Genomic DNA, 27,709 nt, shown 5'->3' with positions numbered 1-27,709 from the left:
TATGAATTGTATGTTGTAGCTATGTACAAGCACATTTATTGCCACATAATAATTTTCATATTTGCAGGTGTCTAATGAAATATATGCCCACTCCCCCAGTAGCCAGACTACAAGGCAGCAGAAGCAAAGTAAAGCAGAAGTACTGATCAACTTGGCCCCCAGATGGTGTGAGAGCAGAGTCTGAGAGCAGCCAATCACTCACACACAGAGCCAGCTCTGTCATCAAAGCCTTTGGGTTAACCAGGGGCCATCAATTGCTATTTATAGCTGCCTTAGCTTATGTTTAAGCAGAGGCTTTAAAAATCTCAGTTGGAGGCAGTTTGGGTGCCAGGGTAGCTCCCTCCTGCATGTGATTCCCTGAAAAAGGAGGGTGTAAAGCCTCCTGAAAAAGGAGGCTCATGCAGTTACGCATGCTGGACAGGCCCTGGTTGCCGAGGAAGCCACAAACAGCTTGGTTTAAGCTGTTAGTCAAATAATACTTGGTTATTTGATTTGATTAAGCTAACTCTGGCTACCTTTTGGGTGACCCAAGGAAATTCCTTACTTGAGCAAACTCCACCATAACCACAACTCTAGGGGGTGTGCGACCAAGAGCTATGAAGGTTGTCCCAAAGCTGTGAAACAGCTCAAATCCAGCTCACATCAGCAATGACTTGAGCTGCATTAGGCATTGTAAGGACTCCCATAGAGGATCCAGCCAGCAGAGGGAAGGGAACCAACCAGACCCTGAGGGAGGTGAAGTCAGAAGACCGGACTTGAGTAATTTGAAGACTAGGCAATCAAAGAGAACTGAGAAAGTTGGCAGGGTTTGAAGTGAGTCATCCCTCTGTGTGACAGGCAGCCTAGCTATACAGCCCTTCTCCAGGACATGACAGCACCTTTCTGTCTCTGGGATGTGCTGACCAAAGTGCTCTGTGAGTCTCAAAATGATAAGGTTACAGCAGCCAGCCTCAGAAAATACAGTGTTTGTTGTTTTCCAGGTTGTTGCCACACTGGGAGCCTGAACATCACAGGAGTTTGCATTCTGAAGTGACCCTTAGATGAATGGAAATAATTAGTGTAGAGTGTTTGGTACTGCCTGAAATTTTTCAGCATTGCACTATGAGTTTTGATGGAGTGGTCCAAAATCGGACTAGTATGGTGGGGGTCAAAGTGGTTTTGAAAAATTAGGAAACATGGCCTATTGTGGCATTTGACTTTCAGAAAAAATGCCTGAGTTAACACTGCAGTTCTGAAGGTGAAAAAGATTACAACCTAAGATGGCTCAAAATCTGTGCAACCACATTCTTTGCAGGGTCCTCTGAAAAACTCAACAGTAGATGATATCCTGCTCTTGGAGCTTATTTGGGCATAGAGCACAACACTGGACACTTGCAACTTTCCATGAGCATCTTTGTGCAAGAGTGCACGCATGCAAGTACGTGTATATGTGTCTACATATGTGAGTCACCCAATGCCCATGTTGCTGTCCTCTTGCACAAGACATGAAAAAGCAATATTGCATTCACTTTCCTTCTCAAAAAACAGTCATCCAAAGTGCAGCAGTCACCAGCAGATGTTTAGCTGCTACACACTATTGCACCTCTTCTAGATTTGTCTCTCCTTTCTCAGGAGCAGACAAGTCAGCAAATTAAATTCCCAACCTTCTTGTGGTGACTTTCAGAACCATCATATTTATTTCAACTTACTGATTTTTCTGCAGCCCCTGGCTGTTTCTGTTTTTTTCCAGCTTTGCTGGTGTTGCTCAGTTCAGATCACAATAAGCTGGCCTCCCATTTACAAAGACAAAGACCTTCTCCTTCACCACCTACTGTGTCTGTACCACCTTCACTTGCCTTCCAGCACTTTAACTTCTGCTCAGGATTCAGTAGCATCTAGGGAAACTTCAGGGACACCAAGCAGTTTGTTTTACTCTTGGGAGGAGGTTGCATTTTCTTTATGCTGGTTTTCAGCCACTTCACCAGTGGCTGCTGGTGAAGGCTGGTAGCACCCTCCTCTTCCTCATGGCAGCAGAGGGAAGCTGGCTAGATCAGTAACAGGAGATGAGCAAAGACTAGAGGAAGAGGAGGGATGAAGGAGACAGACAAAAATGCTTCAGGCTCCATGGGCTTGGGACATGAGCTATTCCCAGCTGTCAGCACTGGAACGCTGCTTACCATACCATCTGATGGCCTGACTTCCTCCTCCCTGACCAGAGACAGAGGCAGCCTTCCTATGAATAACTAGCCTCCTTTCTAGGTCCCGTTAGAGTAATTCCTGCCCTGGGTGTGTCTCTTGTCTGCAGGCACATTTCCTAAATTCTGATTCATCCAATCCAAGATTAGAAGTCCTTGCTCTGGTGCCAAGAAGCTGAGCATAACCAATTCCTGCAAGGTGCAGATCAGATTACCTGGATCTTGTGAGATCAGGCAGGGAGAGAGCTGTCTCTGCAGAATCCTAAGCACTCAGGAGAGGAGGAAATGCCACTATACCTGCAGACACTGGAGGTATTTGTATGCACCAAACCTGGGATCTCAAGTGACCTACTTAGCAGCATTTAATGTGCAACTTCAGAAGTGCAGGATCCCCAGAGAGGGGTAATTTTTGCTAGCATTCAGTTTCTGCAAGAAGGAAACTTCAAGCTTCTGGTTAATTGGGTAAATCCTTGAATATCAGTTTCCTCCCCACCTAGGATTAAATTAAAATTTCCAAATCAAAAAGCCAGGTTACACTTGAAAAACTTCTTCGAAGAATGCAATGGCTGATGATTGGAGTAGCTCCAGCTGACCTCCTTCCCCAGCACCCTGAGCTCTTGCCTTTACCATTGACATTTCCTTTGGCATGTGCTTGAGATACTATTTAATAGTCAGGTATCTTGTTTCTGCTGATTTTCAGGTTCCCTCTTTAGTGAATGCACAAATTTAGGCAAGTCCAGAAAGCAACAGATCTCATCTTTCATTGACACTAATCTTGGGATGAGACAAAATGCTTCCTGAAGGAACAGACCATCTCTGCTGCAGCAGAGAGCCTGGGTGCTCAGAGAGGCTCAGCTGAAGGGTATGAATCCCTGAAAGGAGCTTAGGATCACATTTATCATTAAGAACTACATGCACTCCTCAGTCTGGCTTTTTCCCTCTCAGCCTTCATCAGCATGCAAGTGGCTTTCAGGCAAAGCACAAAAAGATAAGCCCTCTGAGTCCCCAGGCCTGGATACGCACAAGTTTCCAAGACATTTGCCCCACCAAATAAGGCTTGCAGTCTTTGTAGGGCACCAAAGTTAAAATACACATTGCTTCACTATGACTTATGCATCTAGGTTCAAGTTCAGCCAGTTGGATACTTGCACGGTGTAAACAAGGCAAGCTGTCAGTGCAGCTGGACTGATTCAGCCTGCCTTAGAGGACCTGAGCGTCCCTCTTCTCTGCAATCGCATCAGTGTATCCATTGAAATAGCCCCAATTCCTGTTCAATTCTTGCCGCTCCAGCCCAGCCCTTGCTGTCCCTCTCCTGCAAGAGCACATGGGAAATTTGGAGGATTTGAGGTTCTAGTCCAAGCTGTGTCTTTATGCTCCTATCCTCCTTGATGTAGGAGGGCTTGTACTGTAAGGACGGGTGCACAGTTGTTGCACTGCTTTGTGCAATCTTGGGATAGACGACCAACCTCCTTTCTTTTACTACAGCTTTTCCAGAACCTTGCTGATGGGAATGAAATCTGTAGACTGCAGGAAGGCAAGGTCTTCAAATAGCTTTCTGAAAAGAACATCACAATGTTGAGAAAGCAGGAGGTACCATTCTCTTCTTGCAGGGACTTGTCCCCTCTTGGGTCCCGGTGTCTGGGGAAGAAATTTTTTTAACCTGGTATCAAGCCTTGCCTTAGCACTGATACAACATTTTCAACAAGCAGGTTGTGTGCCTGGCCAAGGACCTACCTCTTTGTTGTTCCTGTCTGCCTGTCATTTAGTTTCTCCACTCATTTGTTTCCTTGCCCTTTGAACTCTTTCTTCGCTGAAGGCCCATTCCCCTTTCTCCCTGTGAGTAGCAGCTTTCCTTAAGGCCTTTGTAGTAACTTATTTGCATTCATTCCCTCCCCCATAATCTCCTTTTTTTGCGTGAGTTTTCTAGGTCTCTTTTGCTAGGCATTTTTAATATTAAGAACCGCAGTTCTGTAATACCCAGTCTTTCTCTACAGCACACAGTACCGGGCCAGGCTTTGCAACTGGCCTCACACCATCTGCTCTGTGCACGTTGGGCTGGAAGGGAACGTGCCATGGTCTTCAGCAGGGCAGAGTACACGTTCCTTGGAGTGTTTGACCATGGATGCGCACGAGATCCAAAGGGAGACATGCCAAGGTAAATACCCTACTTTGGGCCTTCAGCCAGTACATTGCAGCAACTCCTCGTTTCTGGACAGAGGCAGGAGGAGCAGTGCTGGCCTTGGAGTGCAGAGCTCTGCCTTGGAGCACAGCTCCCCAAAGCATAGTCAAGAGCCTTAACCAAGAGTGGGATTTTCTTTTAAACTGGGAAACCTTGAATACTCTTTGCTTAATTTCCTGGGACAGCCACAGGAGTTTGAGATCTCTGAAAATAAAAGAGGGGAATCCCATCACCCGACAGGACTTCTCAAGAGTTTTCTTTGGTGGAGCCATTTGCTGTGACCCTGCAGGAGCTGGACAGGGGCCTGGGACTACAAGGAGCTCCTAAGCAACACAGCAGGCCTCAGCATGCAGTTGCAGCTATGACCAAGTTGATGGTGAGAGAAACCATGTTTCCTACAGATTTCTGTCGTGTTGGCCATAGCTGACCAAGGGGCTGTCAGTGCTGGCTGGCCAGCAGGTACAGACACTGACTGGCCAGAAGGGCACTGCATCCAAGTGTCTCTCTGCTTTTGCTCAGCAAGGATGCTCACTGGGTCTCTCTCCACCAGTTGCTGAATCACATGAAACCTTAAAGGGATCTGTGATCTTTGCACTCCTCCACGGAGTGTGGCTGAAACCAACTGGTATGTCTAAAAGGAACAAGGGAGGAACTCACAGCTAGCCAGACACACAGCTCAACCATGGATGTGTCCTTTTTGGAGGATGGCATGACATGCTGCTGACTGCTACCACTCCTGGTACTCTGTACTGGCTGGGTTGACTCTCCTGCAGTACACCAGTGCTGCCCAAAATTACTCCAAAATTAGTTTCTCCCTTAGCATTTTGATGTGAGGCAACATCTGATTAAGATTACTTAAGAGTTACTGTCACAGCCTTGTCATAGGCAGATAAACTTTAACAAAAATTCTTCTCTGCTTGTTCAAGTGTTGCGGTTTGGCTCAAAGGCAGCAGCAGCAGTTTCTCAGCGCCACCAATTTGGAATTTGCTGACAAGCACCAACATTGTGGCAGCATCAGCCACACCACCACAGCGGGCACTGTTTGCCTCAGTGGACCGCTGTGGCAAGCACAGGGAGTGTGGCACCTTCACCGCCACCCTAAAGATTCCAACAGCCAGAGGTGGAGACCTGACCACAACTGCACCACCGAGCATTCCCGACCAGGCTGGGGGCACAGTCGAATGTGGAGATGCAGAGGGCTGGAGCCTCTGTGGCCATTGGCAGTAATGGGAGGTGGCAGCTGGGGTGTAGGAAGAAGAAGGTAGCAGGAGGGGGCTGTTGATTTGAGAAGGGGCACTAGGTGTGGGATGCGGTGCCCCATGGCAGCAGCCCCAGCACTGTTACATCAGCCACTCTGCTGGTTTACAGCACTCGCCCTTGAGCCTTGGCCCTGCAGCCTGTGGATACATTGCACAACACATCTGGCCCCTCTCCCCTTCCCTGCTGGGGCTGCCCACTGGCCAGCTGCTGGGAAGCCAAGCTGTCACAGCAGCATGTAGGTTCCCAACAGGGAGGAGAAGATGCTCCATCCACCCCATCTCCAACAGGACACTGAGGAGGTGGCAGGACCAGGAAAAGTCCCCAAGGACCTGCTCAAGCCTGCTGTTAGAGTCAGCTCCTGAGGGACTGCGGCAAGGGAAGGGGGGCTCTTCAGGAGGCAGGGAGAAGCTCTGCCTCCCTTTCTGCAGCAAACCAGCGGGGCTGAACTTGAGGGTGCAGAAGCCACCATGTCCTGTACCAGGACACCCCAGAGTAAATACTCATTGAATCAGGAACAAACCCCAGGGTAGACGTGATGGGAGAGTGGGACCCTCCTTCCAGAGCTGTGTGCCATGGATGAGACTGGTTCTGGATTGCTCCCCCAGGGAGAAGCAGCCTGATGCCTCTTCCCCATGACAGCGATTAAGTTCTTCCCATCCTTCAGCAAGGCAGAGGGGTGAAAAGCTGTGGGGAAATCACAAAGACCACTGTGCAAGGGCCTAGCATAGAGCTAAATATAGCCACTATCTCAGCTTCCCAAAGATAACAGCCCATGTCCACAGTCCGCCACAATGTCCTGCCCCAACTTCCACCTACCTTTGCTTTAGGGGCAAACACCAAGCCACAGTTGTGAAACACCCTGCCCCTCTCACAGCAAACAGGGCTTGTATTGCAGGGCAGAAACGTGCCCTAAAGCCACGTGGGGTGCATTCCTACCCCGGGGATGGGGGCCTGGCTGGCCAAAGCCCGCACAGTATAGAGACAAACCCACATCTCCCTCAGCACATCTGTGGTGCCGAGCTGCCAAGCAATACATGGGAGAAATGTGTGGCAGACCATAGGGACAAGTGTTAAGTCAGGTCAGGGCTTCCCAGTTTTTGGGCTTATTCCATTAAAACCACCATTTCCACCTGAACCTCTCTGGACCAGCGACGAGGCTGAAGCCAGGCTGCAGTGGCCCCGCCTGGAGAAGGGGAAGCAGCACTGGAGAGGCCCCATGAGCCGTGACCACCTTATCCCATGTCTGTCTATTGCTCCTGGGCAAACCTGAACATGGCTCCCCTCCTCCCACATGCTGAAATCCCACCATACCCTCGGCACATGAAATACTACTGTAAGTCTGCAAGACTCCTGCAATGGGTACATCTTTCAGCTCTCTCCCCAGCTTTAAATCTTACCACTGCCTTCATCTAAAAAGGGTTTATAAAACAAAAAATGTGGTGGTTTTTTTTTCTCCCTCAAAAAAACGCTTTTGCCTTGCAGAGTAATAAGTGTATTAAATGGTATGTTCCAGCAGGAAGTCTCCAGCTTTAACAATAGCTCTCTATGTTTCTCCAAGTTAATTGAAAACAAATGTTGACACTTCAATCCTGCTTTTCTACTCTGTAAGGAAGGTGAGAGACAGCAGCATTGCTCACAGCTGTGCAGTTAGAGGCCAGATATGGCACAAAAAGAGGTAAATACTATTATCCCCATGGGGAGAAAGTAAATGCACCATCTCCACCTTTCAGTAGGCTTTACATCCTCTGTCCCCAGAGCTGCTTCCCTGACAGGGAGGCCAGGTCTATGCACACTTTTCACACTATTGAGGACATCAGGCTCTGTGCTGACATGGACTCAGGAGCAGCCGAAAGGAGCAGAAATGGAAACTGGTGGCAGGAGAGCAGCTGGGAAGATCCCTTGGCCCAGCTGGCCCTGCAAAGCAGTGCAGGTCTATGCCAGAGCATCAAGTTGCCTGGCAGATATTTTCAGGATGTTGGAAACATCTTCCCAGCTCTGCACATATGCCAGATAGGGATTCCCATGGGGCTGGGCTCTGTGCCAGCTGGGCCCTGCAGGTGTTCTTTTCTCATGGAGGAAAGCCACCTCTAGAATTTTTTCCACTGCATATCATAAATATGCCTGGAAAGCAGATTTTGGAGTATTCGCTGGAGATTTCTACCCAGACACAAGCACAGCCACAAGATGTGGGTGTGCGAGTAACCCTCCTCTCCATCCGGCCCTGAGAACCCAAACACCCTGGGCCTGCTCCGCCAGGAAGACGGGTGCCCCAAAAAGTCTTTTCTGTCTCAAGAGCATGTTCCTGTGGATTTAGCTGCTTACTTGTGGGACCCACAAAGCCTTCTCAGTTCTGGCTCCTCAGTTCAGGAAGGACATTGAGGTGCTGGAGCGTGTCCAGAGAAGGGCAACAAAGCTGGTGAAGGGTCTGGATCACAAGTCTTATGAGGAGCAGCTAAGGGAGCTGGGGTTGTTTAGGCTGAGAGGAGGAGTCTCAGGGAGGACCTTATCGCTCTCTACAACTGCCTGAAAGGAGGTTGTAGCCGGGTGAGGGTCGGCCTCTTCTCCCAAGCAACTAGCTATAGTACAAGAGGACATAGTCTTAAGCTGTGGCAGGGGAGGTTTGGGGTGGACATCAAGAGGAATTACTTCACAGAAAGAGTGATATTGGAATGGGGAGGTGGTGGAGTCATCATCCCTGGAAATGTTTAAGGAAAGACTGGACGTGGCACTTAGTGCCATAGTCTACTTTACACGGTGGTGTTCGGTCATAGGTTGGACTCGATTACCTCAGAAGTCTTTTCCAACCTGGTTGATTCTGTGATTCCGGACAAACAGGGACGGCACCCTGGCACAGGAGCAGCGGGACAGTGAGGGACCGGAGGCAGAGCTTGTCCCTTCTGCCAGAACAAGCTCGCCCTGCTGCAGGGGGGGCAGGTCTGCTGGCGCGGTGTCCCCGCAGGGCACCGCCGTGTCCCTTGTCCCTGCGCTGCTCCCGGGACCCGCCAGCTCCCCGGCCCCGCCCCCTCGGGCTGGCCACGCCCCCTCGCGTGCCGGGCTCCCGCTCGGGGCACGCTCATTGGCTGACGCTCGTTGGGGGCGGGGCCCGGCGCCCTTAAGAGGCCGGGCTCGGCCCCACCCGCCCGGCGGCGAGTTGTGGCTGCTGGGTCGGCCCCATGCACTGCACCAGGTACGGGCGCGCCGCGCCGCCAGCCCGGGCACGGTGGTGATGGTAATGGTAGTGGTAGTGCTTTTTGTCTTCCGCGCGGGGTCGCAGCCCCCTCGGGTGTGCGGGAGCGGTGCCGGCGCTCCCCGCCGCGGTGCCGCTCCTGGGCAGAGGGCGGGGATGGGGACGGGATCCTCCGGGCTTGGCTCCTGCAGCTCCCCGGCTGAGCCGGGAGCGGTAGCCCGGGGGCGGCGGGGCTCCCCCTCCGCCGGGCTATGCTCTGCTGCCTCTCCCGGGCTCTGCCTGTCCTGGGTCTGGGCGCCTTGGCTTGGCTGTGCATTGCGGAAGGACCGGGCTGTAGCGAGTTAACACACCGCCCGGGCAAATGCCCGCGGGAACTGGGCTGTGCCCTCGGGACGGCTCGGCCTTTCCTGAGTCGATGAGGAGGAGGGGGTACAGAACGCCCGAGCGCTGCTTCACCCGGTAGCGTGTCGCGGCTGCAAGCTTTTGGCTCGGCCGCTGCTGCACGCCCAGCCCTCGGCAGGGGGTTACCTGGCCCCAGGTAGCGTGGGGAGCAGTGCGGAGGCAACCGAAGGGGTTCAATAAATATAGGTGTAAGTAATGCCTGTGCTCTGACTTGCTTCTCCTTCCTAGAAATAGAGGAGGGGGTAGCGAGTGGCGACATCCTCCTCTGGAGAGAGTGAAGCTGCAGGAAGAAGTCGAGAGGCAGAGTCGAGTTTGTTCCCCTTTTGAGAGGAGGCATAAAGGAATCGGCCCCTGTACCTGCCTAGGGCTGCCTACCTTGCACTGCTTGCTTCCTCGAGCCTTCTTACCTATGTGAGCTCCCGAAACTATATCTCTGCTCCCACCTTCAAAGCATCTGAAGTTCAAGACAGCCATCACCAGCCTCAAAAGGGAACTTTACTCTGTTGGCTGTGAGTTGGCTATCAGCAGGCTCTCAAGTGCAGAAAGAGTTGTCTGAGATATCAAATGAGCTGTAAAAGCACAAAGCTTATTTTCATAGTCAGCGTAAAAAGCTCTTACTATAATTCTTAGCTTGGAAAAAAGCTCCAAGTAATGCAATTGGGCTGGATATTTCATGCCTCTTCATTCTAAAGCTGTGAATAACCAAGGCTTACTATGAAACCTGACTTCTCAGAGTTACAGGAATTCAGCTGAATAAATTTCCCTGGGAAAAGAGGCAAAAGAAACTGACCCAAGTAAGAGAAGCATTGGAGGCTGCATTAATTTAAAGGAGGAAACGACCTATATAAAGTGTGTATGAATAAAAACTTGGCAAAACCAGGTAGAGATGAACAGAAGTGTTAGCAGACAGGTGGATCTGCTGTCTGTCCTGTACAGCTGCCCTTGAGCTGAAAGGAGACAATGCCGAAGGAGTTAGCTGGTGGGTGTGTTGGGCTCTGAATAAACAGATGCTCGTGCTGAACGAATGCTGTGAAAGCCTACTCAGAGCCGCTGTGTTGGTGTTGCAGGGTGGGGACTTAAAGCACTGAATTGGAGAGTGTTACTCTTGCTTTTTCTTGGCATGGGAGCAGCAATCAAGCACTAGAGCTGGCTGTGAGTGGCTTTGGCAGCCAGAGCTCTGCCGCATCACAAGGCTGGTGGTCACTGCTAACGCTCATGGGTCATCCTGCTCTGCGTGGTGGGAGCAGCTTTAGAGCCTGGCCTGCAACCAAACAGGATTTTTATTAAGGAAATACTCTGTGTTTAAGGTCAGCTGCAATACAGTTGACTTAAGGAGGATGTGCATGATAAATCTGTTCAGTGGCTTATCCAGAGCCAGGCCGAAGAGGGTCCGCCAAAAGCATCCACCTGCACTTCAGTGTAAGGGCAGGAGCGATAGGTCCAATGTTCAATGTTCTGGGAGAGGCCTGGCTGCAGGGGCAACCCCAGGGCTACGTCTGGTAAGGTGCCAGATGGGAGCTGCCCTAGCATGGATGCACAGAGAGAGATGGTGCTGCACCCCTGGAGGCTGGGTGCTGGAGCAGGAAAGGCCGTGGTGGAGGGGCACATGGCCTGTGCCTTCTGGGAGAAGGACTTGCTTCCAAAGCCAGGGTCAACCTCGAGTAGATGAGTTGTGTTTAGCAGAGCCTTGTGGCTCTATAGGTGTCTCCCAGGGGATTAGCACAAATGCTGTGGAGGCTTCACGTGCAAACTCTGTGCTGGAGGTAAAACTGGCTGGTGGGCCTTCTGAGCTGTCATCTGTTTTAAGTAGAGTAGAGGAAAGAAAGGTGCAGAGCAGTGCTGGCCAAGTCTCTACCCTGCTGCTGTATCAGACTGTTGCTGTCCTTAAAATGCTACTTGCAGGCATTTTAGACTGAGCTGGTCTGGGAGACTCTGATGAGCAAAGAATGTACTTCAACTGAACGAGTGCTTTTTAACCTCTAAAAATACCGGCCATATGAGGCTTTATAAAAGGTGAAGTCAGTTGTGTAAAGCAGCTTGTGACAAACTGAATTCCTGTTCCTACAAAAGCTTCTGAAGCCCTGGGGAGAATCTCTCCTGGAGGGAGGAAAGCACAGCAGGAATACTGCTTTATGTAGCATTGAAATTTAATAATCTCTGGGTTTTGTGAACACTGGCAGGACTGAGCCATGGGCTTTGCTTTGGGTTGGGAATTCTCTGGAGCCTGCTATTGCTAGCCTGGTAGGGCAATGCCTGTGTGTGTGTCTTCAAATGGTGACTCTGTTCCTGTAGCAGTTGGAAGAGATCTTGTTCAAGGATACAACAGGCTCTGGTCCTTCTGCTATAGCGTGTTTCTCACTGTGTCTGTAAATCACACCATACAAGTACCTGCTTTTAGTTCAGCCTGAGAGACTTGGGAGGTTGATAGAAGCAAGTTTATTTGGGATGGCTGGGGGAAAGTGGTGTATCAATTGTCTGACAAAATTAATATTAAAGTGCTTTTCTAATATCAACTGACTCTTCTTCTCATCTTCCAGAGTATTAGACTATTTTCCTCACAAGCAAGCAATGGCTGTGGATGTAGCAATGCAGCTGTACTTGTGCTCTTCACCCTTGCGAAGAGAGAAGTGTGCCTGCAAAACTGCTCCAAAGCCAAGCAAGCCATTGCGACCCTGCATCCAGCTGAGTAGCAAGGCTGCACTGAATGGGCCAGAAGAGGCAACAAGCTCCTTCACACACAACAAAGTGAAGAAGAGGGTGTCATTTGCAGATAGCAGAGGCTTTGCTCTGACGATGGTGAAGGTGTTCTCGGAGTTTGATGATCCACTAGATATTCCTTTCAACATCACAGAGCTGATAGACAATATTGTGGGTCTGACAACAGCGGAGAAGGACAGCTTTGTCCTGGATTTTGTTCAGCCCTCTGTGGACTACCTGGCCTTCAGAAACCGCCTTGAGACAGACTGTGTTTGCCTTGAAAACTGCGTGCTAAAGGAGCGATCTGTTGTGGGAACGGTGAAGGTGAAGAACCTCGCTTTTGAAAAGACTGTGAAGATCCGAATGACGTTTGACACCTGGAAAAGCTTTGTAGATTACCCGTGCCAGTACGTCAAGGATACGTATGGAGGGTCAGATCGGGACACATTTTCCTTTGACATCAACTTGCCTGAGGGAATTCAATCACACGAAAGAGTCGAGTTTGCCATTTCCTTTGAGTGCAACGGGAAGATGTACTGGGACAACAACAGGGGCACAAATTACAGGATCACATGGTCAACACTGAAGTCTGCTCAGGAAGCCGTCCCTCCCCCACAGGGCCCTGACTTTGGCTGTGCATTTGACCGGTTCGGGAGCCCTCAGTGCTCCTATGGCCTCTTTCCTGAGTGGCCCAGTTATTCAGGCTTCGAGAAGCTCGGGCCCTACTATTGACCCAAGGACAAAGCCCAGGTTGACTGTTGCTGGCGTGTCTGCAGGCTTTGGGGCTGGTCTGAACACGAGGTGTATGAAGAGGTGGAAGAAGGATGGCTCTGGAGCTTGGCATAAGCCTCCCAGCAAAACTAGATGTGCGGTGCTCTGCTGGCAGTGGGCTTATAGTCAGGGAAGCAATTCTGGCTCTCCAGATGATCAAAGGACCAGGGACTGTTGCTCATGTCTCTTTAGCACTGCTTCTTCCTCCTCTTCAGTAAAGTTGCCAGTCTCCAGGGAAAACACTACAGTGCTTATATTGTCTATCTAAGCCATGTAGTGGTGGCTGCTTGGTATTGCCTGCCTAGTATTAAAAGAGTCTGTCAAAATATGTACTAGTATTATATTTTTAGCAGGCTGTACTGTAGCTGCAGGGCTCTCCTTGCAAAGCTGGCCTGTGCCTGTCAGGAAATGGAGTGGTCGGATGGCTGGGAATGGAGTCCTCTCTTTGCACATGTCCTTGTAGTGAGGCCCTTCCTACTGGAGGCAGAAAGGGTGTTTTGGAAATGAAAATGCAATGTGATGACAGGAAATGTGGCCCTACAGCCTGCCGTATTAGGAGACGTGCCCGTGGGAGAGGATCTGATATGCTTAGTCACCAGTTGTTTTATCAGATGATCTTGAAAAACTCTCATACCATTGGTGTTACCAAAAATAGAGATTAGCTGTAGCTGTGTGGTGCTTGTAACACAGCTATGGGTTGACATCTTTAACTGCCTTCTTCAAAACTTTCCTATTTCTTTAATCGTAAGTGATCAATGATGCTTTTTCCTCTTGATGGACATCAGAAGTCAGCTGTTGGCTGTGCTGGACCCTGAAAACGCAGTTCCTCCTCCTGTGGACTGTAAAATAGAGTTTTGTCCAGCTGGGGCTCAGAGTCCTGTGCAGGAGACTCTGCTCAGGTGTTAAAAGAGCTAAACACAAATGGACCACGTGGCTGTTTCATGCTGTGTCCTGTATAGGAAGGTGACTCTTGTGTACCTACTGTGATGGAAGTGCCTTGACTGAGAAAGGGATGACAATGCTTTGTGGTAAACAGGCTTTGGAACTGACATTGCTTTTAAGATCTCATAATGGTTTGTTACTCTGAGCCATGGACTGCTTGGCAGCTAAAAGCCTGGCACTGCTCACATGTGAGGATGCTGTGGCTATACTGGATGAACAGCAACATGCTGGGCTTTCTTTGCTGTTGAAGCAGTATGGCATTTCAACCTGTAAATGCCCAGACTTTGCATCTCTCTGCCTATAAAAAGTGGCTCACCCCACCTATGCAAAGAACTAGCCGTGAGGAGAGTGAGTTGTGGGGTTATCCTGGCATCACCTCTGGATATGAAACTAATCACAGATGTGAGCCATCCCTATCTTCTGAAAGTGTGCTGAGGTGAGGTGGCAAGCTTGTGCAGTACCCAACAGCCACACAAAGCTTCTTGGGTGCTAACCAAGAAGAATAACTTCATCCCTCAGCTCAAAGGGAGAGTGCTGAATAGTTTGTAGAAACAGAGGTCAAAGCAATCTTACTTTTTCTAGTGCATAAGCTTTGTATAATTTTTGGGTGCCCATGAATGGGCTGGAGAGAAGCAATGGGCTAGACTATTTAATTTTGTTAACATAGCTTTTAATTCTAGAGACTACTGTATAAAATACTTACAAGCTGTTTTACTCTAACCTAGAAGGGATACTGGGATCACTGTTGGATGCTGAAAGGGACAAGAGTTTGCAGGAAGATTAGCTAGCCTTCAACTGCTGCTTTTTCAAAGTGCAAAATCAATACATGTCTTCACTGTGCTTGATCACTTAGTTGAGGTGGTGAATCTACTTGCCAGCCCAGAGATCATCAGGCTTGGTTCCTCTGTTATAACAGCTTCCCAAGTCAGCCTTTGTAACCTGCATCTGGTCTCTCTGGAAGGGACTGTTGCCTAGCTTGGCTTGGTTTTAAACTTAAAGGAAGTTTGAGTGACACTTTTTATTTATTTAGTGTATGATGCTAATGTTGTAAAACACTGACTGTAGAAAAGTCATGTTCTCCTGGCACATTCTCATGCCTATGGAGAACTGTTTGTGAGCCAAAACAAGGCATGTGGATCTGGGGTGCTGTGGATGGTGATATCTCCTTATGGGACCTGCTTGTTTTCAGGCTGTGCATTGGGTGTGCTTAGGGAGGAATGTGGAAGATGAGCTAGAAGAGCAATGCCATAAGTAAAAACTAGGTTGGGAACTGACTATTTGACCAATAGCGGTTTAAAAATACTACTTGTGGCCTTTCCCCTTTTCCCTTTTTCCATTGCCAATGTGAACATAGAAGTGAGGGTTGCTCTCCTTGCTCTATGCCTGGAAGTGCCTTGTAGGGTGTTATGCATGTTGGTTTTTAAAAGATATTTTTGTACACAACATTCAAGTGGAAAATGCACTTTATAATTGCCATGTAATGACTCTTTTAAGAATATGGTTCTGTTTTTATCTGATTGTTAAAATAAAGGTGGAACAAAATGTTGGCTGTGTATCTTGCCATTATCATGGTTAAACACCCATGGGACTGGGGAGGTGATTTGGACACTGGTCCACCTTCCTGCCAGTGACCATTGACAGGGAGGAGCACATATCCACAGTGAATTCTACTGCCCGAAACAGGAAAGAGCTGCCTATTCCTGCTGCCTTCCTGCCAACACAAATGCTTCCAGAGCCTCTGCAGCTCTGGGAAGGGAGGACCTCAGGCCCTTGTCTCTGTGCTCTTAAGTTTTCCCACTAATCACTCTGTTCCTGAACTACCCTTCATCCTTCCCCTGCTTGCAGTGCTAGGAACAGCTTTTTTGGGTTTTTTGTTTAGGGTCAGTCACAGTTCTCCCTCTTTTCCCCTTCCTCTGTCTGGCTTGATCTGGGATCACTACTTTCTCTGTGTGCCAAGGTGTGCTGGATGCTGGGAGAGGTGTTGCAGACATGGGGTCAGCTCTTTTCTAATACCAGGACCAAATGAAAGTTAGACCCTTCTTCACCTCAAGCTAATTGTCCCTGTTGTCACTGCACTAGCAGGAAATATGCCCCTTTGCAGAAAGGGAATAACTGGTGTAAATGCCAGCCAGGGCTAGTTTCAGCACTTGACGTGACCTTGACCACAAAGATCAGGCCGTGGTAATGCCCTGGAGGTGATGTATTTCAAACAATCAATCTCTGAGTTGCCTGGGTTTTGCCACTTACAGATAAGATAAGAAGGAAAGCTGTGGGGGAAGGGGGAGGAAAGCAGTCTTGGTGTGTGCTGGTTTGAGGAGCTCTGTAGGTAGTGCTTCCAATCTTACTACAAAGCCTTGCAGAGAGTGAGCTTGGCCTTTGCTCTATACAGAGATAAAACTGAGCACCTTCTGACTGCAGGTATTTCCAAGTCTCCTGCTTTCATAAGATGAGCTCTTATTCCAGTGTTTTGCTTTCTGTAGCAGCTGGGTAAGGTAAAGCTTTTAGTTTCTTGGTGCCTCCCCTAATGTTTGCATCACAAAACCAAGCATGCTGACGCTGTGGGGTGAAGCTCTTCCACCACATTGCAAAGCTGCTCCCCTTGACAGAGAAATATGGGATATTCATGCACCTGGGAAAAGGGTACTGCATGGTGTTTCTTGCTGGTCTGTGATCATTTACTCCCCCGTGGTTCAGGGGAGCCTGCCTTGGCTGTCACCACCACTGTTTGTACTCACAGGCTCTACTGGTGTTATCTTGGTGGTGGAATTCTTCCAATGGTGGCAGATGTGTCCAAAGGCAGGTGAGAGCTGCTCTGCAGTGTTAGCATTTGGGTCCTGGGAAAGGGAACAGCACAGGCTGAGGGTGTGCTGAGCAGGGTGAAAGCTGTGTGTGCAATTTTTTGTATGCAGGTGAGTAAGAGAGAAACCCTGCCTGATGGCAGCATGAGGCAAAAGGCTTCACTTTCTTGATAACCATTTTCATTCCCTTTTCTCCACAAATTCTTTGCTACCTCCACATCTAAGTAACTACTGTTAAGCACCATTAAAAATGCTTTGGGTTTTTTTTTACCTCTGTTCTTTTAATCAAACATACAGTACTGATCTCTTTTAAAAGGGCATCTTATTGTTTTTCTCATCGCAGGGAAAAAATAAATATTTTTAAAAGCTGTTTGTGCTTCTGCCTCAGCACATCCAGGTGATTGGGGTGTCTTGGCCAGGACTGTTTTCACATCTGAATACTGGCCCAAGCTAATGAGCGAGACAACTGCAGTCAAGCATTTCCTGTAATGGTTTTGTGGCTGAAACCCCCATGTAGGACAGTTACTGTATGGGAGGTAAGAGAAGTCCAAGACACCTAGGGCAGCTGAGGAGATGGTGCAAGCGTTAGAAGTGCCAAGAGAGCTCAGCTCTGGGATTTCTCTTAATACTCAGGTGTTGTATGCTAAAGAATATAGACATTGCAATTACTGCATTTGTAAAGGCCTTGGTGGCAGGTGTGACCGTGCACTTGCTGGTTAATATACAAAGATCTCTTAGAATGCTCCTTGCATTCCACCCCTGTCCCCCACTTTTCTTTGAAGTTCCCAAGCCTCTGTACCCTGAGGGTTTTCAGTGCCACCTCTTGGCAGCTGTCACGTTAATCTTGGTTGTGCTTGGGGGTTCAAATTTCCTAATTCCGTATTCCAGAATGCATTCCATGGACAGTTTGTAAAGGGGAGGAGGGCAGATGTTCCCTTGCTCCACATCCAACTCCCTTTGGCAAGCACAATATCCCACTGGCCTGGGTATGCTGTCCTTCAGGGGAGCAGTTGTGCTGAACCACTGCCTTCACAGCAGCCTCCCCTAGAGCACACTGCATTGCAAGTCCTGGATACAGTGACAAAGACAGGATGTAGGCTCTCTGCACCTGCATCCTGGCAGAACAGGTCAAAACTGTTTAAGAAGTTTGTTAAAAGCAACAGGGAGACCACAGGCCAGAATTTGCTCCTCCCTTCCCTTTCTCAGGCTTGCTAAGGGGGTTCACTCTGAGGTTGCTCATGTAGTGAAGAAGGTCCTTGAGTTCCGGTTTCAACACATGCTTAGCTCGTGGCCCTGCTTAATCAGAAAGTGAGGCTCTGTTGCTATGTGAGCATCAGAGGACTGTGGGAGCCATAGCCTGAATGTGGGGAGGCGATGAGCAAAAATGTAGGAAATCCAAGAGAGGCTGACTGCTTTCAAACCCAACGAGGATGGTGCAGCCTGCCATCAGTCTGTGTCTCTGTACAGATGCTGTATGGACATCCCACATTCTTGCTTTTGATGTTTGCTGGGGGCAGATCCAGGGTGAGGGGGGGATGCTCTTGGGAAAAACTGCCCATAACGGGGTAATATGCAGAGGGTAAGAAACATGACTCTGCCAAAACATGGGAATGTAAATGCATTCAGATAAATTTGGTTCAGCAGCAAAGTACTTTCTTCAGTGTTAAATGTAGCTCTTACAGGCATTCGAAGTGGAGAGTGACCCATGGAAAATGTGTTTGCCTTGCTAGCAGAGGGCAGCATGAGCATTAAGAGGGCAGGAAAATAGAATGTGTCATTTCCCAACAGCAATCAGCAGTTCTTCTTCAGTTTCCTCTCCACAAACCATCAGCAAATGAGCCTCTCTAAGAAACTGGGTCTTTGGAGGGATGTCTCATGACCAAAAGGCAAGGGATAAATGGTGCTTCCTTTTCAATATGTACCACAGAGTTCCCTGCTGCTCTGTAGTGTCTCCCTCATACAGGGCACTGCCCTTTCTCTCTTACACACCATGATGCTGTTTCCAGCACTTCCAATGTAACCATCACCAAAATCAATCGTGAGCTTGATTTCACAATGTCTTTCACAAGCTCATGTGTGGTCTGGGGGGCAGGAAGGGCACTTGTGTGTAGTGGGAGGAGGCTGTTCTGAGGACACAGCTCTCAGCAGCACTGAGAGCACCCTGTACCCCTGGGAACAGCGCAGAGCTTTGCCATAAAGCCAAGCAGCATGGGGATGGGTTACAATACTCCCAAACTCCCCTGGAGTTTCCACAGAATTGCTCCTACTGGGCAGTTCAGCTGGCTCTAAACTATTGCAATAAACCATATTTATGTCAATGTGTTTTTTTTGATGGAACTAAACTGCTTTGGCCCAGCAAGGTTCTGCCACACTGCAGCCAGGGAAGCTGCCTAGCCTGTCTTTATCCTCCCCCTTGGAAGGGTACTGTGCCAAACAGTTAGCTGTCTTTAAACACTGGTTATTGACATTTACACAAGGCTTAAAGAAAGAAAAAGGGTGTCTTTGTTAAAAAATAATTGCAGCTGGCCTGTTCCTTTGGTACAGATAAGTCATAGCAGTCACCAAGTTAAGTACTTTGGCTCCTGGAAAAGGGATATGGGCAAGCCCTTCCAGCTGACACATTAGTCACAGATCTCCTCTCTGCTCTGATACTGCTATGCAGTCTTGGGGTGGAGGGAAGGCTCAAACTTTATAACCCAGGAGAAGTATGTTTAAAAGGCATAGGAAGAGGGTGAAACATTCATAAATCTTCCAGCTATTTCTGGTGTGGGAGTCTTGGTGATGTCTTGTATTTATTGAATTCTAGAGAGGTTCAAGTGGGAGGAGGTCTCTAAGATGTCTATTCCAAGCAGAACCACTCTCACAACTAACTGAGGTCACTCAAGGCCTCATCTGTGTGGATGATGATGAACTCAATGATGGAGATGGCACCACATCTCTGTGCCCTGTCCAAGGGCTGCACTGCTCTCCTGGGGGAAAAAGACATGATTCTCAGGAATGAAAGGAGCTCTGTGCAATGTTGTAGTCTTGCCAAAGCACCTGGTTTCTTCCAGCTCCTGACCAGATCCAGGATATGTGGATGTGAGGGGACAAGCTAAGCAGCCACAGGACAAAAATATTTTGAGCAGGCAAGTCCTGAAGTATGTGTAGTTTGGGGCAAGGGAGCAGCTGCTGTTTGCATACAGCAAGGTACTTGCCATCCCCAAAGGCATCCTGCAGTAAAGGGTAGAGCCATGTTCCCAATACAATAGCTGGAAAACTCTGCTGTCAAGAGCTGAAGGCCCTAATTTGCATACAGTTCTCCTTCCAATGATACCCATCAAGGTCAATCTGAGCAAAACAGACCTCAGCTTCCTTTCCAGCACTCAATATTCAGCAGTAGGAAATTCGTGATCTCTCTCACCTGCTTTCCATCATTATAGTCCCTGCCAGAACTAAACTGGAGCATTATCAGCAGGAGTGTAATTCCTCAGTGTGTGGTGACACTCCAGCACTATGGAGACGGACACTTTTATAGGAAGAAATATAATAGCCCTCTCCAGTCCACTGAGGGTTTTACAACCATTCCCTTTTCACACGGTGTTCCCCTGGACACCTGGCAGGTGTTGCTTCTCTTGCATTTCCCTACTTGCTGTGATTTATTGGCATCTGAGTGGCCCATCAGAAATGCAATGTTTCTTCATCCATAAGCTCAGCTGAATGTGTCCTTGATGGTGTTGCAAGCCAGGGTTCAGGGGAGCTACAGGTGATGAGGCACCTTCCACCCCTCACTCAACAGCACACTTGGTCACTGGGGTATGAGATGATGAAACAGATCTCCCTCTTGGGCTGAGGACTGTCACAATCCAGCTTTACTTTCTCCAAGAAGCTGTCTCTGAGAGATCAACTGACAATAGGAGGCAAACTAAACCCAAATAAATCTACCGAACCCTCCACTCCTCTGAGGCTTCTGCAGGAGAGGAACTTTGCTTCAGAGACGAGAACAATTACACTTGAATGCTTTATAGCCTTGCAAACAATCATAGCAGACACGCACTAACTTTTTAAGTTGGTGGTCAACAAGATTTCTTAGACAACCAGTGAATCTACGTACAAATCTTTCAGTGCTTCTAAATGCCCTGTAATAACAGCCCAGTGCTGGTAAACAGCGAGTCATAAAACCAGCAGGGATGCACTCACTGGGGGTTAATAGCAGGATGACTGAGCATTTTAGTAATTTTTCCTTTTTTAGTTTTGGTGTTACTGCAAGGGAACATGACATTTGTTCAGGCAAACTGTCCTGTGAGTGTTATTTTTGCTAATATATGTCCTGGTTTAGTCTGAAATTGAGTATTTATTAACAGTTTGGTACAAAAAACTTTTGTCATACTTATCTGCATCAATCTGGACTTAATGTTTAATCACTTCAACAAACACAGGCACTGCACACAGGGCTTGGTAGCTCACTCTGAGACCTGGGTGACTCACAACAGTCTCAGGCTGCTTGGGACCCTCAGTCGGAACCCAAGGCTTTCATAGGGGCTTGGCACCATGTGAGATGGCTCCAGCTGGCAGCCCAGGATCACTTTGGAGAAGCTGGTTATCTCTCTCTGAAATCAGAGCAATATGTGCTAGCAAGGAAAGATCTCTGAGGGCCTTGTCTTGGCCACATAATGCCGGTAGAATGTGTGAGGGGACCAGGAGCTTGCATTGCCCTGCTCCTCTGGCACACTGACAATATGGAACAGCTTGGCTGTGCTGGGACAAGTCCACCCTTTGCCCTAAGGTGACTGGTCGAGGAACCAGGACACAGGCTGTTTTGCCAGTTCTGGCTGCTGCTGGACCAGGGGAATCTGAGAATTACAGATTGTGCTGAAAGGACCCCACTCAATTCATTGTGCTTTCTGAGACACATACTACAAGACAGCAATGCAGCAGCAAGACAAATTGCAAAAAGCACTCAGAAATAATGCCTGGTCTAGTAGACATCTGCAGGTGAATGATCCAGGCTGCAGGTCTCTCCTGGAGTGGAGAATATGGTCTTACACTATAGAGCCTAGGACAAGCCCCTCATGCTGGGTTATACAAACAGGCACCAGAAACATCATTCCTCTTGCCTTCCGCACGCTGGAAGGGCTAAGTCCATCAAAGCTGCAGCTGGAGTATTTTAGCTTGGGAAAATGCTGCCTCACAGATGAATGTCTGGGATAAAGAGTGCCAGCATGTTTGCACACCATGCTGAGCTGAGATGGCACAGGCTCTCAAGTTTCCTTTGTGTTAATACAACTGCATTAAAGCATTGCTTTGATCCCCAGACTTTGCGGTTGCACAGCCACACCGCAGAAGGTGCAGCTCCTTTGGACACCTCTAAGCCACCTGTCAACTTCAGCCGTGCTTTTTCATGGGGCTGGGAATGGGCTGCAGGTCAGTCCTGACCAATCCTCTTGGGCTTCTGCGTCTCAGTGGTCCCTTTGCTGAGTAGAGATGCGACGGCCCTCTAGCCCATCACATTCAGTTATTAGTTTTGTTCTTGCCATCAGCCAGCTTCTTACAGCAAAGCCCCCCCCGCGATGACAAGCATCTTGCCCCATCATGGGTAAGAAGAGCAAGGGAGAGAAGGCCAAAGCTCAGCTGTCTAATTAACAAAATGAAAGATCTGACAGAGTCTGGAAAAAGCACCCATCTGGCAGGATCCTCCAGCTCCACCCTCAGGGAATCTGCATTTCTGACACTCAATTTGCCTCCTTGAGAGAATACCCTCCCAGGATCAGCTGCAAGCAGAGAGACTTGTGAGCCAGTTCTGTACAACTTAGCCTAAGTAAGGGTCTTTTCTTCTAAAATATACAGGAGGTCATGAGCTAACGTGGAGCTGTATTTTCAGCTCTGACATGGCTTTTCAGCTCTGCTGCTTGTGTTTGTGCTTGGCTGCTTCCTCCTTTCCAAATTCCAGGGGTGGATTGCCTTTGTTTCCTTAACAATGTGAATAAGGAAGATGTTTGGATATGGTCTTACAGGAAAAGCTAAGATGCAATTTATAGCATCTTGTGCCAAGGGGGCACTGAGAACAACTAGGATCCTCAAACCCATCTGAACTTGAATCAGAAGCCAGATTTTTCCGAAGTGCAGATAACCTAGGAAGAGGAATGTGTGGGCAGTGACCAAGAGGGATTTCCAGCTGCATTATAGACCCTGAGAAAAGACTGGCAAATTTGAATCCTGGAGACATCTCCAGAACTCAAAGTTTTCAATTGATTGGAGAGAATAATCCCTTCTTCCTTTGGTATAGAGCAGCTCTGCAGCCCAACAGACCAAGCTGTAAATACAGCCCCAGAGAACCAGACCACTCCAAACTAGTGCAGTTTTTGAATTGTGGGGATGAATCATCCAAATAGCTTTCTTCAGGGAATGCAGAGAAAAAGTGCCACCAACCATGTGAAAATTGAGACCATATGCTTTTAGGATGCTTTTTGAAACAACTATGCTTGACAAAGCTGGAGTGAGTTCAAGGCTGGTTCCCAGGTCAGACCCCAGCACAGAAGTCTCTTCTCATCTGGTCCCAGGGACTCTCTCAGTTCTGGTCACTATTTTCACTGTAGTCAGTGCCTACTTTTCTGCAGTACCTAGTGAAAGGCTGTAGGTCCTCCAAGGCCAAGACAGCTTGTGCTTTGTTTGTTTGAAAAAAAACACGAATGCCAATAAAAACCAACAACTTTTGCCAGAGAACTGTCTCTGGACTCTCCCATCTGTGCATGAAGGCAACTCCTCCATGATGGCAGCAGCCCCTCCTTCCACTTGGCAGGTGTTGTCTGGACCAGAGCCATAGGTGCAGAATGAATGTTCTGTTGAGCACACAAAGGAGAGGCAGTGCCTGGCATAGCTCATGGCAGAAAACACTTTACTGTGCACTTTAACAGCTGATCTCATAACACAGAGGTGTCGGCCTCTCTTCTCTGTGCTTCATTCCCTGAAGAAGCAGGGTGATCGTTGCTTTTTCGTTCCATGAGGAAGTTGTTGGACATAAGCTGGCACCTGAAAGGGGTTTTTCTACTACGCAATTAGTTTCAGGGATTCTCTCACATCCTGAAAGATGGCATTTTTCACCTCTTGGGAGGCCTGTCCCTCATCATCTGGCTCTCTGTGTGCCATTAATGGAGCCACATGTGCATGTGCCAGAGGCTCCCCAATGCTTTGACCTGGTTAACCCATTCTGAACAGCCTCAGCTACAGCCCCCACATCTCCAAAGGGCACGCACCAAAGGCTGGGAAACTGGAAGAAGTCGAAGTGACCCCTAATCAAGCAAGTCTGCTAGTTATTACTAAGCTGCTATTTCTACTGCAAGAAGCCCTGGAGCAGCAAAACTGCTCATTTCATGTATGTTCATTAGCAGCACAGATAAGAGCAGCATTGATTGCAGACTATAATTAGATCTCTGGGACCTTTCTGGACTGGCTTTCTCTAGCATTGTACTGCTTTGAAAGGACTTCCAGTTTCTTTTCTGAATGGTTGGGATGGCATTTCCCTATTCAGCAGATTTGGGAGTTTCTGTTTTCTCCATTATGGCTCACAGAGCTCTCCCAACTTGGTGCCACAAGCCCCACATCACGGAGTTAGCAAAAGCTCCTTTGTTTGACCACTCCTGGTCCCTTGAGCTGTAGAGTTAGCCAGACTGTAGCTCTCTTCTTAGCGCTACATGGCTAACCTGCCACACAGCCTTCCCTGCTTTGCTTAGCTTGCCAAAATGTAGTTTTGTATCTTTCCCTGATGATTACTCTGATTCTCCTGAAATCACTTTCTTAGCGTGCTTTGTGCAGCCAGCCTAGAGCACTCCCAGAAGAAATGGATGCAGTAAGCCAGCACTACTTGCAACATAGTAGCTTACATGGAAATTATTACTCCTCTCCTGGAGTGCTGGAAAACAGCCTCAACATCCACTCGATGAAAACAGGGGAGTCAAGGGAAAGATGCATAGCACAAAGGCCTGGAGTCGACATATCAACACTCCACATGGCAAATGGGACCCAAGGGTGTCCCTGCTTCTGGATTCCTCTCCAAAATGCTGATGTGCTGAAGACAACCACTAAGCACAGCCCTGCAGTGGGCATCTTTCTTTGCCTCATTCACAGACCATTCTTCTTTTGCACTGCCCACTCAGCAGCTGGGGGGCTAAGGGCAGAGGTGCTGGCAGCCCACCTGGGATTACAAAGCCAGAGGCAAACACGCACACCGAGCTTGGTTAACCTGTGTGCTGAAGGAGGGTATCTGAGGAAGTAGGTTTGTAAATCTGGTTTTGAACCCCGTGCTGAGGAATACATCTGGTCCAGGTAGCTAGGTTCGAAAGCTGCAGATTGAGATGCAGATTGAGCTCTGGGTGAGAACCCAAGACATGAGGAAGTGAACTGCCAACCAGGAAGATGGTGAGGCGAGCCGGGTGAATGGACAGTGAGAGACACAGCAGGAGATGGGAATTGCTGATCTTTTGGATAACAAAGGAGATAAAGAGGGGCAATGTCAGTGAGGTGGATGGACATGGAGAGGGGGGGCAGGAGCGGGGACTCAGGAGGAAGAGCAAGACTTGTGCCTGGGAGACTGTGAGGGTATAAAGCCCAGGGCTTCCTTGCTGGGGGTCCTCTTTTAAGGCTGAGACTTAACCAGCTGGGACTGTTGCTGTGTTACTGTGCAGTGAATAAATGGCTTTATGGAATGAGACATATGAGACTCTGCTATGGCAAACCTGGGGTCGGACTGGTAAGGAAACCTGGTCTGACTGTGAGTGATGGGGGTTGGGGAGCCAAGTGGGGCACCCATCGGCTCCCTGGATCTGCCTGCTGTGAAGGGCCTTCGGTCCCAGCAGTCTGGCCTTGGGAGTGTGACTGCCAGAGAGTCTCCTGAATGGTCAGATGGGATAGTTTCCCTAACACCCAGGGCCAAACCAACAGCGATTAAAGCATATTTTTTAGTGGCACTCTTTTTGAGGACAGAATTCACCCAGGACAAAACGTTTTGGAGATGAGCCGCTTTTAGTCTTCCTGCATTTTCATCGGAGACTTGCTGACCTTATGCTGATGTGTAACCTGAACCAGATATACTGAGTGCCTACCTCTTCCTCATACCTGCAGGCAGCAATATAAACTCTGACGCACCCAATGCAAGTTAACTGTGCTATTTTCTGCAATGTCAACATGAATTTTATCTACTGTTTATCCTTCAAAGCTATGCGAATCATTGGAAAAAAGTTTCTCTTTATTTCATAGCCTCCCCTTCCCTTCTCTTTCTGTTCTCTGATTTTAAATTTCTTTTCTACCAGTTTAAAGCTAAAGCAGTTTAAAGCTAAAGCTCTGCTCTAACAAATGACTTTGTGAAACTATTTGCTTACGTTTTAAATTTGTTCCCTGTGTGAGATCTAAGCCAGATCTGCTGAGGTTAGTGGCTCTCATAGGGGTTTATTGCTTGTTACTCCTCTGAGCCCAGGAAGAACCAGTCCAGCAAAGGTAGCAGGTGTTTTCTTCTGGGTGATTTTTTTAATTACCTGTATCAGCTCTGCACGTGCAAACCACAGTGTCTAGCCACAAGGCCATCATTGGTAGAACACGTTTTGCCTGGAGCTGAGAAACTTGATTACAAACAAGGGGTGAAAAAGAAATTACAAGCTCGAGTTTCAGAGCCCAGCACAGGTTCTGACCCAGCTCATGCTGATTAGCAGTGAAAAAATGTAACCAGGAGAGGCTAAGGACAGAGTCTGTCTCTGCCAAGACAACCATGGGTTTTTGTCAAATTGGTCTGGCAGGAAGAAGAGACGACCATAACTATTTCTGTTCCAAGGCATTTGACACAGCAATGCTTAGTTTGCACAGGAATCAAAGTCCATTAGTTTAGCAACAAAAAGCACACTACTTTCTAATGTAACCTGATACCACTATTTAATGTCTACAGAGTGAATTATTAACAGAGTTCCACCCAACGCCTTATCACTGGAAGGCTGGAAAAATCTACTTCCAAGGTCAGATTCAATATTCTTTGTGTGACCTAGATTTCATAATTCCCCCCATACCTTAGCCTTATTTATACTTTTAAATTGACATGTGTGATGTGGCTTACTGCCTTTCTCTGAAAAGATGAATGGGGGGAAGAAGGTCACTGCTACCTGTCTGCTGGGAGGGAACAAGCTGAAGGGAAGGCAGAAAGAGAGGGTGGTTCTGTTTTCTGTTGGTATAGTTTGCACTGAAAACCCACACAGTTAAAAAGAAATTGAATGTTTAAAGGACAGTGCGGTGGGGACAGGTTTGCGGGATAAAGACAAATCCTCTTCTGACCAGACAGTAACTCAGGTCATCTCTGCCTCTCCCAGGTCACTCTTTCATGCTACTATCCCCCTCTTTCCCTGTATTCCCCTGGCAATCTCCATGATAGAAATCCCCATTTCAACTGTCCTATTCCTTTTGTGGTCTCCTCTCCCTGCCTCAGTTTCTCTCTGAAACCCACTGCTGCTAAAGGAGCATATCATACCATCCTCACTTCTGTCAAGGGCAAGCCATGCCCTAGGTGTCTCCTGAGATGTCCACAGCTAAGTGGTACCAAGCATCTGGGTACTTCTTCTGCCATGCAGGCTGAGCAGCAAACCATGTTGTGACGTGAGAAACGTGACAGCCATGCTGTTCAAGGGCCTGGCTTCTCACCCAATAATTGGCTTGAAGAAGGAGAAAAAATTGTTTGCAAGAGTATCGTGGAGAGACATCAAGACGAGGTTATTAATAACAGGCAAGACCTAACCTGCAGGCCACATGTCACGGGACCGCGAGGTGAGGCCATCGTGTGGTATGTGCAACTCAAAGTGCCTTCATGGAGAGGCAAACGTAACCCTCACTCCGTGGACCTGCACCTACTCAACCTTTACACTGAATATCCTGCTCCTTTGTGATTGCTGTAGGGAAACATCTCAAGATCCACAGGAGTGTTTCTCCCTTCCATGAACGACCTTTGCTTGGTCCTGTGCCTACCACTGCAGAGGATGCCACAATGGGCAGGCATCATCCCTCCTAATCCTCACTTAGTTGAGCAGCCATACCTAGACACAGACTAAAAGAGCCCTTGGCTTACTGTGGACAATTGCTCCCCTCATCCCTCTGCTGGCAGCTTATCCTGTAAGGTCCTATGGGAGCACACAGAGGAAGCAAATCCAGCATACAGCAAGCCAAGTTTCTCTCTGTGGTGTGTGAATCTTGGCCCTGGTGGACATAATGTGCAGCCATCCTGCCTGCCTGTCCCCTGTTACTGCTAACTGTCGTGGAAGTCCCTCCAGAATATACTGCATTTATTTGGGGC

At 48.4% G+C, this 27,709-nt stretch overlaps 1 protein-coding gene across 1 annotated transcript; it reads left to right on the top strand.

The window, feature by feature from the left end:
* Positions 1–8,807: 8,807 nt before the first annotated feature.
* On the top strand, positions 8,808–15,150 carry PPP1R3B (protein phosphatase 1 regulatory subunit 3B). The gene is made up of 2 exons (XM_027721710.2): positions 8,808–8,842; positions 11,740–15,150. The coding sequence occupies exon 2, from the start codon at positions 11,771–11,773 to the stop codon at positions 12,629–12,631; it is 861 nt and encodes a 286-aa protein (XP_027577511.1). The 5' UTR covers positions 8,808–8,842; positions 11,740–11,770; the 3' UTR covers positions 12,632–15,150.
* The last annotated feature ends 12,559 nt before the right edge of the window (positions 15,151–27,709 follow it).

This window comes from Pipra filicauda, unplaced genomic scaffold (assembly GCF_003945595.2).
Source record: "Pipra filicauda isolate LSUMZ 115617 unplaced genomic scaffold, ASM394559v2 scaffold17_size4572894_pilon, whole genome shotgun sequence".
NCBI lineage: Eukaryota > Metazoa > Chordata > Aves > Passeriformes > Pipridae > Pipra > Pipra filicauda.
Note: the sequence above shows the minus strand (reverse complement) of the source record. Positions and strands in the feature narration are given on the sequence as shown.